This window comes from Miniopterus natalensis, chromosome 12, assembly GCF_054644295.1.
Source record: "Miniopterus natalensis isolate mMinNat1 chromosome 12, mMinNat1.hap1, whole genome shotgun sequence".
NCBI classification, from domain to species: Eukaryota; Metazoa; Chordata; class Mammalia; order Chiroptera; family Miniopteridae; genus Miniopterus; species Miniopterus natalensis.
Genome location: NC_142092.1, coordinates 49,007,745 through 49,022,401, shown reverse-complemented (window position 1 = coordinate 49,022,401; position 14,657 = coordinate 49,007,745). Strand labels below are relative to the sequence as shown.

Sequence of the window (14,657 nt, the reverse complement as noted above, 5' to 3'; positions counted from 1 at the left end):
CCAAAAACCGTGGGTTTTAGTACTGTAGTATATAATATAGTATTGTTATATTGTTTAGTACTGTTATATACTGTAGTATATATACTGTAGTATATAACAGTATTGTTGTTGTTTTTTTTAACTTTCAATCCTCACCCAAGGATATGTTTTCCATTGCTTTTCAGAGAGAGTGGAAGGGGGAGAGAGAGAGAGAGAAATATCGATGTGAGGGAGACACATTGACTGTTTACCTCCCACACACGTCCCAACAGGGGCTGGGGATAAAGCCTGCAACTGAGGTACGTGCCCTTGGCTGGAATTGAACCCAAGACCCTTCAGACTGAGGGACAGTGCTCCAACCACTGAGCCATACTGGCTAGGGCATATACTATAGTTTTAAAGTATAGAATGTGAACTTCCGTTGTTGCCTGGGCCCAATATTGCATGTTTGAAATCCAAACAGCAGTGTTCCCAGATATTTTCCAGACTTTATAAGAGGGTTGGATAGCCCAGATCACAGAAGTCACCAAGTAGCATCTGAGACTGTTGGAAGAAACATTTGGGTCACTGTCTGGGGCCACTTTGGGTCCCACTGCCTCATTTCCCTAGCCCGCCTTGCAGGTCTCCTGACCCTGTGCTATCAGGGCTGTTGGTGGCACCTGTGTCAGACTGAGCCCTGGTTTGTGTGTGTCCGGGAAAACCGCACAAGTTAATGTGTCTCTGTAGAGCTCATGAAGTCAGTTTAATTCATGCATGAACATGAGTTCATTTTTCATACAGCTTTTGTAGACACCAACCATTCATTGTGCATAATTGAGAGAAATCCTTCAGTTCTTGTGTTTAGAAAGCTAAGTATGTGTAGCCTAAAAATATATAGATATCTCATCGTGTTTTTTCCTCTTAATCTAGTGTGTACAGTTACACACCTGTCTGGATAAACTCATAATGTTCATAGTTGGGCTTAGCATCTCCTGTGAACAGATTCCTCTCCTTTCCAGCAGATGTGGGAAAGAGACCGCTGGAGGACATGGGGTCACCTGTGAAATTCAGTGTGTGTGTGGCTAATTGTTAGCAGTTGTGTTCTGATTTGATGTGAGGAGGCTCTACATCCACCCCTCTACACAGTGAGGGGACCAGTGTCTTGGGAGATTAACCTTGGGAGGCAGGTGGGTCAGCATGGACAACAAGAGGCCCGCTTGGACCCGGGGGAGAACCAGTGACACTGGGAAGAGCAGTGGCAGCCCTCCTTCCCTTTCATCTTGAGGAGGTGGTGCGACGAGGCTGCCCCCTCACCTCATCTCAGGCTTAAGTGGACTTTGCTTTGGGGCCTATCTCCAGTACAGTAGCTGGAGCCCTGCCTTTCCTCTGCTAGATGGAATCTGAATTGCTCATCTACCTCTTAGTCAATCAGTTTGTGTGTGAGAGAAGCAAGCTTGCAGGCCAGTGTCCTCATACAAGCTGTAGTGCTTAAAAGATAATTCAGAGGTTCCCTGGAAAACCAGTCCCAGGGGTCCTATGATCCAGTTTCTACCTGAATTATAACTGGTATTGGGTACCTGGATTTTGATTGGTTAGCCTTAATTATAGCCTGGCATAATCATTTCTGGTGATCAAATCATAAAGTTCTATCAGGGCACCCATGTCAGTGGTGCTATGCTGGTCAAAATTTGAGATTTTTAAATAAATCTGTCACATTCATACCTCTAAATATGTGTTCTTTTTCCGCGCTTAGCTTATTAAGGTTATATCAAAAAAGGGAAGTAGTGTTTTCTCTGCTAATGCTGCTTTGACCAGTACTTTTTTTTTTTTAACCAAGTCTTCTAGAAAATACTCTAATACTCTCAATAACAATTATTGGTCCTTCCCCTCAATTTAGTCCCTTCTGCCTTGCCTGCAGTCTTTTTGTCTTTGAGCTGTGGGCATGTGTGAGGTTTTGTTCTCAGCCCACCCAGTTTTATTGCTCAATCTTACGCTTGTGCTGCTCCCTTACCTGCCTCCCAGATTGAAAATTCCACTCTCCAGTTTGGCTTGGCTGTGGGGGAAGGGCTGGAACCTGACTCCCTCTGCAGGAGTAGGGCTTTGGCACTGCTGGTGGCCTGGCCTTGGGAAGGAGTGAGGTGGTTAGAAAACGGGCATCCATCTGGGGGGAGGCGGTGAGGACCAGATAGACAAAGGGAGCAAAGTGTGATGGTGCTGAAACTAATTTTAAGATAAAAATTAAGAAACCTACTTCCAATTATCCTTCCCTGGTTCTCTTTGATGACTATATTTAGTTCGCCCCAGTGGTTTAGGTAGCAGAGTCAAGTGTCATAGTCACCCCTGGGCTATGGTTGCCCATTCTCAGTGACAGACATGTAAAGGAATCTGAGCAGAGGATGAGGGTAAGGTGGTTGGACAGGTTCTAATTAAAATGCTAGGGGTATGGACCGGAGTGGGAAGCTGAACTCGCAGGTCACTAGATGCCCTGATTTAGAAAAGGTGAAGCAGATGCTCTTGTCATTAGCTCCTCCCAATCACAGGCCAACACGGTCTCTCAGAGAATTATTTAATACAATTACACACTTAAGCGCAGATGTTTCCAACCACAAAAGTGGCAAGTAGATCTGACAGCACCAGTCTTTCCTCTCCAGGATCAGACTTTTCCTTGGCTCCCGTCCTGTGGGTCCAAATCAAGCCTGGGGCACCTGACAGCATCCTGGGCACTGTTTGCCTGGCCCTCGGTGTCTGCTGCCTGGCTACAGCTTGAGTTCACTGGGCATTGGTTCCCCTCTCAGGCCAGCCAGCAAGTTGTTGGCTGCCAACAAGGACATGGTGTTTCGTGTTCCATGGGTGGCACTGCCAATATGGGGCAAGATCACTGGAAAGGAGAGGAAGAGAGGGAGGTAAGAGGGTGGTTCAAGAGCCTTACAGGGGCCCTTCTTTCAGGGCCATGGCTTACCAGTGAGAAGAATAAGCCCACCTCAGTATCCTTTGATTTGCTTTCCCTCCTGTCACTCAGCACTCCATTCCCCTGAGGCTGAGGGTCAGAGTAAGAGTAAAGGGAACCCAGGTTACTGACACCCAGATGCAAGGGTGACGAGGGACACGTACCCTAAATATAAGAACATTGGCTTAAAAGGGGTCTTGGAGCTTATCTAGAACCCAGCCCTTCAGTTACCAGATAGTGATTGGTACTAATTTAACTGCTCACCCATACTCTGTGCCCTTGAAAGTGGTGCCACAGGGCTTCTGAGCTACAGAAATAATGACAAGATGAAACACTGGACAGCACAGCAGAGCAAGTGAGGTCACTTTATCCCAAAACACCTTTTGAAAGCAGCACCCGAGGCACTGAGCTGAACTCCCAGGCCTTGGGGGGATGGGGACAGATTTCTTGGCTGTGGGCACAGGCCTGACATCACAGCCAATGTTCCTTTCTGGCTGGTGGGGTGGGAACAGTAAAGTTTCCAAGGGCTACAATAATGGGAGCATTCATTGTGGTGAAGGCAGCTAAGGACCTTCTCTTTGGGTTTCCCTTTCAGAATATAAACAAAGGACAGGGACTGGCCCAACCTACGGTCCTTACCACACCATTACATATCATTGTGGAGACAGAAACCACACCAGCTATGTGAACAGAGAGAACTTAATATAAAGAACTGTTAACTAGGTCACGGGGCTAAAAAGAGAACACTAAGGCAGCGCTCACAGTGTGGTCCTGGGCCCAACAGCATTGGCGGGGGAGCACATTAGACCCACTGAAGCAGAAACCCTTGGGGGCCCAGCATCCTGTGTTTGATCAGTCCCTCCGGGTGACTGAGGAACCTAACAGCTTAAGAACCACTGCCCTTAGGAGTCACAGAGACTGAGCTGGAAGCATCTGCCTCGCCAGTACTAGGGACGAAGGGGAAGGGTGGGGTTGCTGACACTTAGAAGACTGAAGGAAGGGCCCTGTGGAGCTACAACTCGCACTGACTGGCTGTGGCTTGTCTGAGGGGGCACAATGGTCAACCAAGTGTTGGGAAAACTGCAAAGCGATTCCCCAGCCACTATGGAAGGAACAGCTGCTGCTAGTGAAGAAGTTGCTGCGTGTCGCTCGCAGACAGGAAGGCAGGAGGGAGCCAAGTGCTGCTGCCTCCACCTGCCAGGCTGCTTGCAGCGTCCACACTGATGGGGCCCGCAGAAGTTAGAGAGCCAGCCCCTGCACCGCAAAGCAGAATACCCAAGGACAGGTTTGGAGTCAGGAGACAACAGCTGAGTCACCAGCACAGGTTACAGATATTGCTGTTGTACTTTCACTTGCGACTTCTCACACTTAAACTGATAACAGCAATTTATTGTAATGGGTTTTACCTGTGACTAGCTATGGATAAAAGATACCGGGTCAGTGCACTCTTTCCAAACAAATCCACTCACCCCTACCTCCATTCACTCCTTTAGGGACACAGACTCGGGTGAGCACACTCAAGAGGCCCCTCCCCTATGTTATTATGTACCAGTGCCGCTAATGGCATAAACATTTATGTCCCTGAGCATGACCCTTTGTGTTCTGTACTGCTCAGGTGGCTTCACACACAGCACCTCCAGGCCACCTCTAACGACTATGGTCCTATGAGGCAGCGGATGACTGCTTTGGAAAATGCAATTCTTACCACAGTTCTTTAGGGTCAGCAGAGGGTGGTTCGTAGGCAGTGGTTCTGGAGTCGTCACATCCAGTCCAGCAGCTGCAATCTGACCAGTGGCCAAGGCCTGGTACAGGTCGTCCTGGTTTACTACGTCTCCCCTGGGAATGACAGAGGTGGTGTGGGTGCCCCACAGCTCCCTGCACCGAGGCTGCCTTTAGGGCGGAACAGCCCACGGAATGAATTTTCCCACAGACCTGGCACCTGGCACTAACTTCTTTAGTATAGTAAGGACTGTAATACAGGATAGTAATACAGGTCTTATCATCAGAGAACCCCAGCTCTGCCACTTTCTAGCTGTGCAACTTTGAACAAGTGTCTCAAATTATCTGTGTCTCAGGTTCTTCCTCTGTAATATGGGGGGACCTAACTCCCAGGAGTGCTGGGAGGATTCCAGCTTACTGACATGCACTACTGCATGAGCAGGGCCCCATCCAGGTGTTCTGATCTGGTTGCTCCCCAGACCACCCACTGAGAACCACTGCAGCCTGCCGTCGGTCACCTGCCTAACCAAGGGCAGAGATGTGATCCACCTACTCACATCCATCTAGGTGAGCAGCCTGCCTTCCTGTGACTGAACCATGGAAGTAAAGAACTAAAGTGCTAGAGACTTTGTATTGTGCACTAAATAATACTTGTAAGGATAATAAATAGCAGCCGGTACAGTGCTGGGACCATGTGGGTGCCCAGTAGACGGAGGCTGTGACATGTCAGCCATCAGCGTGAGCCCTGTGTTCACTCCACCTCCAGGTCACCTCCTTTGTAGCTAAACCTTAGTAATTACAGGCACCTACAGTGGAGAGCCTGGGAGGTGACCTCACCCAACCCCTTCCCTCACCTTTGTTTGCCTCCAGACCAATTTAAACAGGTTCAAAGGGCACCAGCTAGGAAGGGTTTGGAGAGGCAGAGAGGGAAGTTCTGCCCTTATCACATGCCCAGTGGCCTGAAGGCACCCTAGGGACATTTTGAGGAACCAAAACAACTTGAATTTGGAGTCTGTCTTTTCTGAAGCATGAAGGTTCAAGCTGTCACCAACACACAGACAGACCCAGGCTCAGTGCAATGGGAGGTCGGCCTCCGAAGGGAGGTTCAATCGTTAAGTCCAGCCCTTTGTGGTCCAGAGGAACAGGGGCTGCCCAAGGATACTTGGGAATGCAATGCCATCATGTTTTCACTCCCTAAACCAATGCAACAATGTGCTCAGCCCTAAGCAAGGTTGGGGTAACTGTTGGGAACCAGACAGGCCCAGGCCCTCCTCGAGTGGATCTTCCTCCCAGCCTGGGCTCTCCCTCGTGGCCTTCACTACATTTGAGTTGGCTGCTTGGTTGGTTTATGGAGAGTGGCAAGCTCAGACTGAGGTCTCCTCAACAACCCACTGGGAAGAAAAACCTCAGCTCACAGCAACAAGGACAGCCCCTCTCTAGGACTGCCCAGTGACCAGGGATGTCGGGCGGCCCCAGGATACCTGCTGATGTTGACAAACACAGCCGTTTTCTTCATCTTCTGGAAGAAGTCCTTATTGCAGAGCCCCTTGGTTGCAGGTGTTAAGGAGCAGGTCACAACGATGAAATCAGACTCAGCAGCCAGCTGGGGGGTAGACACTGGGGGAGGGCAGGGCTCCATCAGATATTGAGTCCCAAGTACAAACAGCAAGAGGACAGGAAGCCAGGTCCTTCCCTCCTCCTCCAATGACGGAAACTCCCAAGATGCTTCCTGAAGGCCTCGTTTCTACTGGCATGCTCGTAACTGTACAGTTGGCAGCCACTTGTGGGACCCTGGTGTTTGACATCATTCATCCAGCCCCCTGGCCTAATAGATGGGGACATTGAGGCCAGAGAGGGGCAGAGCTTGTTCAAGATCACACAGCGGGATCTGGGCCACTTTGGCTTTCACTGACTGCAGGGACCTACGTGCCAAGAGGGTAAGGAATGGCTGAAATCCAGCCTGCTCTCTGCACACTAAGCTGTGCACCCTACGAGGGGGCTGATCCACCTGGACACAGGCTGGAGGCCAGTAATGCTCAGCAGTTTAAGGAAACTGAGTGATAGCTCCCAGCAGCTCTTTATTTCTGTCATCATCCCTGCTGCTCTGCCCATCAAATGTGCAACTGTGACGGACACACCTGGAGAGCTCTCTGGCACTGAGAGAACTCACTGCTGGCCTAGACAAGTCTCTGTGCTCCCTGAGTGGGCCTGTGTCCAGAGGCAGGTAGAACAGATACCACCTGAGGGACTGTAGGCCTTGGACACACCCGGAGTTCCTGTGTTCTGCCTGCCGATGGGGCCATTACAGACAAGAGGGAAACCCTCTCACTGAGCACAGATGGGACTCCTGTGCATATCAGGGTTTTACTCACCAAACTCTGCCTGGAACTCTGCTGCTTCCTGAGGCTTGGGCTGGCGCCCTGAGTATAGAAATCTCTGGACACCGAATGGTTTCAGCCGCCGAGCAATGGCCTGGCCTGGAGACAAGGGGTCAAAGTCATAGCTTGTTCCTGACTCCCCAGAGGCAGGGACAGCACCCAGTAGCTCCAGGGACAGGAAGCGAATCCTTTCATTAGCATAGTCCCAGTATTAATTGGTCCTACCTCGGTGTAACCAGCCCCCACTTCCCTTAGCAGTCCGTGTGACAGCCCTTCAGAGATCTAGAGGAAGCACCACAGCTCCTCTGTGACTTGGGCCCAGTCACCTGGAGGTCCATCTGCTAACCTTCCCTGATAACTGAACCTGGTGGCCCAGGAGATGTCTGACCAAACAGTCCCCTCCCATCCTTCTGGGCCCTCTGCTTCTGTTCATGAAGCCCAGACCTCAACTGACTTTTTGGTGGCACTGGCAAATTGCCAACCTGCCCCAAACCTGTAACACCTTTTCACAGATGCTGCTCCTGAGACAGGCTTGGGCAGCTGGATTTTCAGACTCAGCATGCGCCTCATAGCTGGTGGGTTCCTCCAAGCAATTCTCTAGTGTAAGAGGCAGGGCTGCCAGCAGGCCAGACAGATTATCCACACTTTCCATCCTCTCTCATCTCTGCACCAAGCAGGATGCCAGAGAACCACTGACAGCTGCCTGGCTGAGCTCTAGCCTCTCTTCCAGGCTTCTCAAAATGGGGCAATGGAAGGAAAACAGCTCTGCCCATCTGCAGCATCACAGGTCAGCTCTGCCCGCGGGACCCTCTGGTGCCTGAGTGAAGGCTTCATGAGTAAATGCCTTCCAGAACCCAGGCCTTCGGAAGCACGGGCTCTCTCACAGTGAACCCCTCCTTCGGGCCCCAACCCAGCCAACATCTCTCTCATCAGTTCCGCATGGAGCTGCAGTCATGAAGAACCCTGGCTCTTACAATGTGCTTCTCTCACCTAGTGAGTTCTTAAGGAGCTCCTGTGTTTCTTTTTTCTTTTCATTTTTGCCTGTGTTTTATGAAGCTGTGTATCATAATATACCTGTGTATCAGAGATACTCCTACTGCATGAGAAGTGCACTGGCACCACGCAGTCATGGCAACCCTTTCCAAAGGATTGTCAGCATCCCGACATGTGGTGCCGGAGACTCAAACCAAACCATGTGAGCCGGGGCGGGTAAAGGGGGAGGTATGGGCCTCACCTATGCGCCCCAGCCCGATGATGCCGACAGTGCTGTTTGTGAGGCCGTAGCCACACATCCACAGGGGCTTCCACGAGGTCCAGCCACCACTACAGGGATGGAGACAGGGAGAGTGAGAGGTCCTGGCCTTGGGCAAAGACAAGGGCCACTGCAAACTCACAGACCCTGCACCCCTGGGCAGGGGCTGTGTTCCAAGAGATAGGCCCTGCCCTCCAAGCCAAAGGACTGAGAATGGCATGAGCCACACCCACAGCCACTCAGCACTGTGGACAAGCAGCAGGAATGACTCTTCTAAGGGCTGGAAGGGGCCTTAAAAGTTCTCATCCCTTTTAGCAGATGGAGAAACTAAGACCAGAAAGTGTGACCTGCCTGAGGTCACACAGCCAGGGCAGAGTTGGGAGCAGCAGGCTGCAGACTCAAGGTCTGGGATTCCAGAACCAATATTCTCAACACCCCAGGGAACTGACAAAACATAAAGCCACAAGCCCACCCTCTGTTGCCCTGGGTGGACAGGGGAACAAAGCCTATCTTGAGCTACCTCCATTGAAGGTACAGATTCCCTAGATAAAAGGGTGAGTGGGATTTTCAGCACTATGTCTATTCAGCCCCATGATGCTGTCCAGCTCTGTTCCTGTCACATCCCTGCCCGGAGCCACACTCCCAGTCCACACTCTCCGAGGGCCTGCATTTGCTCAGGCTTGTCCCTGCACCTGGAATGCCTTCCCCAACTCTGGATATACAGACCCAAGCCCCTGGTCTGAAACCCTCAGGCCAGATTTCAGAATTCTTTAGGTTTCAGAAAGGTAGTCTGGTGCACAAGCTATATTCTGCATAACCCCCTCAGCAGCGTGTGGGCGGCACACTGTATCAGACACCCCGATATATCTGCAGCAAAACATGAATATTCACACCAACCAGCAGAAATTAAAACCATAAGCAGCCTCCTGTTAGTTCAGGTTAACTTTTGCTGCCAAAAGATTTATGAAACAACCTTCAGTTTTCAGAGCTTTTGTATTTCTGCATTATGAGTGAGGAATGGCGGACCTGCTCTGAGCACTCAAGAGGATGCCCACCTGCTACTTCCCCATGAAGCCTTCCCTGATCCACACTCCGCCCCCCTCCTCCTCACCTCACTTACCCTTTTCTCTCATGATTTGCCTTCATGCTCTGTTTATTTCAGCTCTGCCTTGTACGTTAGTATTTTGGCTTAGCCTGTCCCTCTTCACTAGATGTGGCATATCTGGGGACAGGGATCATATGTGGGCACAGGGATCACATCTGGGCCAGGGTGGCACTGGATGCTCAGAAGCCAGCTGCTAAGCACAGCCAACTCTCCCACCAGATGTCCACTCACTTCTTCACTTCCTCAATGGCCTCCGGCAGCCGGCGACAGGTGGTGAGCAGCAGGGAGACAGCGAGTTCCGCAGTGGCATCTGTCAGGACATCTGGGGTGTAGCCCACACGGATCCCACTACGAATCAAACATCTGGTGGTAACACTGGCCTCAAGCACCTTCACCAGTTTCTATGACTGGGACACTTCCATGCTGCTGCTTTGTTCCCTCTTTGCGCTGCCTGCCAGGAAGCTCAGAGCTGTAAATGAGCACTCAGGAATGGTCAGCTCTTATTCCATTTGAACTATCTCCCACTTTGGGAAGGATGTCAAGTTGGGAGACCAGGGTCTAATGTCTGGTGCAAGTAACTACTTAACCTTTCTGAATTTCCTCATCTAAAGAGAGAAATAATAATACTTGCCTTTCTACTTCAATGGGTTATTGTGGGGGTTCAAAAAGATAATGAAAGGGTGCCGCTTGGCATATATTTACCCGCTATTTCTAACCTCCTGAGCTTATTTTAACTGACCTGTGCACATATAGACAGATTTCATCATCAGCCCCTTCACATTCTCACTGAATGGTTAGGAATACGAAATAAAAACAAATGAAGGCTCAGTTCCTCTTCCTCCCTGTCTAGTAGTGACCCCTCACACTCCAGGCCCCCTTCCAGAATCCAAGCTGTATTTACCGCTTCTTGATTTCCTCCAAAGCCAAGTGGTCGATGCCCACAGACAATGTGCTGATGACTTTGAGATTGGCTCCTGTTGGGCAGAAACAGTATCATTTTTATCTTTCTTCGTAGGATTCAAACCCTCCCGCATGCTCTAGATGGGTCCAGAGGGGCAGGGTCTTGCTGGAGGTCACAAAGCAAGGCTGTGGCAGGGCTGGACGAGGGCCCAGGGCCTTGGAATGTTCTCCCCCCTACCCTGCTGCCTCCACCCATGGTCTTTGCCCTCCAAAGGTCTCCCTCCAGGGATTCACAGGCAGGAGAGAGAAACAATGCATGCACTGGACGGAGCTGCACACAACTGCTCCCTCTGGCCAACCACTGCAGCTGGTGCCCTCAGAGCTCACACAGGTCACCGCACCCCTCCTTGGGGAGCCAGCAGCAGCAGGCCAATGTGCCCCACAGGCCAAGACACCCTCGGAATCCTCCCCAGACCTGCCCAGTGCACACACCTGCAGTATCTAGGAGCTTTTTGTCCACCCGATCAGTGAGGAGGCAAAGCAGGCCCTGTGCCCCAGCCACGCCTTGCTCCAGCTCCTTCCTGGGGATGGGCTCGTCTGAATCCCACTGCTCCACCTCACAGCTGAGGGCAAAGGAAAGACCAGTCAGAAGCAGGGGAGCCCTGCAGATGCTCCTGAGCCCCCAAAGTCCCCCAGCCATATCTGCAGCCCCCGTCTCAGAGTAGAAAACATTGCCTTCTGCTTGCTCTGGCCTCAGACTGCCTGAATGTGGTTGAAGAGAGTCAGGGTCATGTATGGGCCACTTCAGAACTGTCCTGAGAGGGTGGGTGAAGGGCAAAGGGCCGTCACAGAGCAGAGAGGGCTGACAAGAGCCTAACCTGAGGGGAGAGTCATAGGAACAGCTCTCAGCTCAACACAAGGAAGAGCTTTGTCACCCTCAGAGGAGGCCTCACAGGTAGTAAGCTCCCTCCACCCAGGTGGCCAACTGCTGGCGAGGCCAATGGGGGGGGGGGGGCATAGAGGTTCCTGCATCAAATGGGATTGGATTCCATGTCCAGGTGCATGCCCTGTGCTGTGAGTCCATGAAATGGAAAACTCATACGTTGACTTTGCCAGGAAAGACATGATCAAAGCAATACTACATGGAGGGTGGACTTATAGGCTCTGGGCATGTTTCTCAGGGGTGCCACCCAGCCTCCCAGCCCTGGCCATTTAATTCACTGCAGCCAACATGTACGAAGCCTCTACATGAGCCAGACACTGGACAGCTGCTGGCACCTCCCAGCGCACCCTGCTGTAGCACCTGGCCCTCGAAGCCCAGTCAGAGGCCACCTTTCATCCTGCGTCCCAGGAGCCTGGCGCCCTGCTGCAGCAGTGTGAGCCACTGCCATTCCTGCCACCCTTTCTGCCTCTATCTCCTCCCCCTCAATGCTGGGTGGACAGGTCCTCAGCAAAGCGTTTGTTGCACTGAACGAAATGAACAAATCTCATTTCCCCTGGCACTGGTGTCTGAGGCTGGGTTCCATCTTCCTCTGCCTGGCGTAGGCTCTGCAGACCTGTGTAATGCAGTGTTCAGACTGTGGTCGGACAGAGCTGAGTTCAAATCCCAGCCCTGCCACAAGCAGAGCTGTGTGACTCTGGGCTAGGTACTTCACCTCCCCAGTCTCAGTTCTCTCATCTGTAAAATGGGAATTACAGGACAACCTCAAAGTACTGCAAGGATTAAAAGAGTTTATGTAAACGCGAAGCGCTTGGCAAAGGCGGCACGCAGGGTTCAATTTAAGAAGTGTCACCAAAGGCCCCGGCGAGGGTCCGAAGGACCAGACCAGTGACGGCCAAAGTTCCTGACTTCCGCCGAGTCACCTTGGAAGGTAAAGAATTAACAGCCTGGACCTTGCATCACGAGCGGTTTTCCCGCCCCGCAGGCCCGTCCCTGGGAAGGGTTCCAGCCAGGCCCCCCCTCACCCCCTGCAGGCGCCAGGGGAGGTGCAGGTCCGAGCGACACCGCCTCGGGGCTGCCGAAAGCTGGGCGCAGAGAGCGTTCTCTCAGCCCCCCCGAAACGTCAACACGTCCCTGCCGCGCACAGGCTGGAAAGTCCGGCTCGCTGGGCCCCCAGGACCGCCCGGTTCTCCCCACAAAAAATAACTGGGCTTCTGGAGGCCGCCCCAGCCCACCCAGGTGCAGCCTGGGGGCCCCCAAAGTAGCTCCCGGAGACGCTGAGTCACCCTGCGCGCGGGGGTCCGAGTCCCGGGGCGGTGCCCGGGGTTCCGCAGCCCCTTTCCCGACACCACCCCAGCCCCGCGTGGGGGGGCAGGGGGGCAGAGAGGCTGCGCGAGGGGGGCGGCGCGGGGCGCGGGCTCTTACTCTGCCGCCCGGGCGAGCGCAGCCCTGCCCTCGGGGGGGATCCTGCGGGTGACGAACACCTTCATGAGTCGCGCTGGCCTCATCCACCCTGCGGCTGCTGGACACTGACCCGGGGCCGCGGGCCGGAAGCGGGACTCGGCGTGGGGGCGGGGCCTCGGCGGGGGCTAAGGAGGGCGGGCCCGGGCTGGGGGCGGGGCCTCGGCGGGGGCGGGGCGGGGGCTAAGGAGGGCGGGCCCGGGCTGGGGGCGGGGCCTCGGCGGGGGCGGGGCGGGGGCTAAGGAGGGCGGGCCCGGGCTGGGGGCGGGGCCTCGGCGGGGGCGGGCCCAGGCTGGGGGCGGGGGCTCGGCGTGGGCGGGGCGCAGGTGGGCCTCGAGTCCGGGCGCGGGGGCTGTAGCAGCGAGTTCAGGCACCCACAGTGTGTCTCCGTGCGGGGCGTAACTGCGGGGCACCGGGCGCGCGCCGCGTGCAGCTGCGCGCGTGATTGAGCCCGAATGGAACTGGGACTGGTTCTGGGGCGATGCGGGCAGGCCAGGGCCTTGGCACTCGGCCCCAGGGCCTCCCTGGGAGCACCCACTGCCCCAGGAGCTCAGGGACTGACGGGCGCCTGGAGGCTGGGGTGGGTGAAGGGACCCAGTCCCGCGTGAGTGTGTGGAGATGTCTGTCAGGACGCCTCTGGGTAGAATGGGTGGTGCCTGCCTGCCTAGGGGCTTGTTGAGAGGTTGAACTGGGTACAGTGCTTAGGACACCATGGAACACACCTAGTGGGTGCTTAACAACTAGAAACTCATCCCAGGAACCCCACACGCTGGTGCCCCGGGCCGGGCGCTGGTCGGAGGTGCAGATGCTGAAGCCAGTCTTAGGACCAGTGAGAGGACCCAGGCCTCCCTCGGCTCTGCTGCCTTTATCTCTGCCAGAGGCTGTTCATGTACTTGCTCCCAGATCTGGGAGCACCCAGAGGGCAAAAGTCCTGCCTGGTGGTCTCTTCTCTGCTCATTTTATCTGAATCCATTCTGCCCCTTCCAGATCCAGAGAGGAAACAGCGATAGGTACAGAGAGGTGACATCTCCAGCTTAGGGCTGCACAGCAAGTCTCAGGAGAGGCCAGAGCTGCCGCCGCAGGCCACCTGGACCCCCAGCCAGTGTACCACCCTGCCATGTCCCTCTCTTAAGTAACACATTAATGAATGTCTTACCCACAAACCGTTATCTGCAGTTAGGCCACCTCAGGAACATTTTTTGAAATACCTCAAACACTGATGCAATGAGGTGTTTTTCTGTCCCCAGGCCAGGCCCTCTGGGGAACAGCATGGCCCTGTAGCTCTAACCTCTGCTAATCAGGGGTGATACCTGAGCCCAGCCCCTCCCACACACTGGACAGGCGAGGACACTGGGCAAGTTTGTCCAGCAGGAGCAGAAGAGGGCATGACAGGTCAATGGGTCCCCTCCCCCAATGCAAAGCAGGCGCTCAAAAGTGCTGCTAGGTGATGGGCGTGAGCCAGAAAGTGGAGCCAGCTGAGGACCCAGAGGAGGGCTCTGGTGAAGTGGTTGGGAGAGGAAGGATCTGATCTGGAGAGGAGTTGGAGGTCTGATCTGGGTTTCCCAGGGTAAAACTGATCATCTATTATGTAGCTAAGATTTATGGAGCTCTTAGCAAGTTCCAGGCACTGTCCTATGAACTATAAATACCTTGCTACAATTTAAACAAATCAACACTCTATAAGGCACATACTGTTACTCTTCCCACTTCACAGATGGGGAAGCCGAGGACAAGAAAGGTGAAATCATTTGCTTAATTAAAGTCACACAGTTAGTGAGAGGCAGAGCTTTCGATTCAAGCCTGGCACCCTGACTCCAGACCCAAGTTCTTAACCACTGTGCAAGCCTGTGGGATTGAGCAGGGTGTCATAGTCCATTTGGTTTGCTGTAACAAAATATCATAGACTGGGTGGCTTAAACAATAGACATTTACTTCTCAGTTCTGGGAGCTTGGAAATCCAAAATTAAGGTGCTGGCAGGTTTGGTTCCATGTAAAAG

General features: G+C 53.3%; 1 protein-coding gene across 1 annotated transcript; it reads right to left on the bottom strand.

Annotated features, from left to right (window-relative positions):
• Positions 1-2,510: 2,510 nt before the first annotated feature.
• On the bottom strand, positions 2,511-12,738 carry GRHPR (glyoxylate and hydroxypyruvate reductase). The gene is made up of 9 exons (XM_087822770.1): positions 12,625-12,738; positions 10,752-10,882; positions 10,261-10,333; positions 9,591-9,707; positions 8,237-8,325; positions 6,997-7,101; positions 6,106-6,241; positions 4,611-4,741; positions 2,511-2,836 (listed from the first exon to the last, which is right to left on the bottom strand). Exons 1-9 carry the CDS (start codon positions 12,705-12,707, stop codon positions 2,715-2,717), a joined length of 987 nt encoding a protein of 328 aa, XP_087678896.1. The 5' UTR covers positions 12,708-12,738; the 3' UTR covers positions 2,511-2,714.
• Between the last annotated feature and the right edge of the window lie 1,919 nt (positions 12,739-14,657).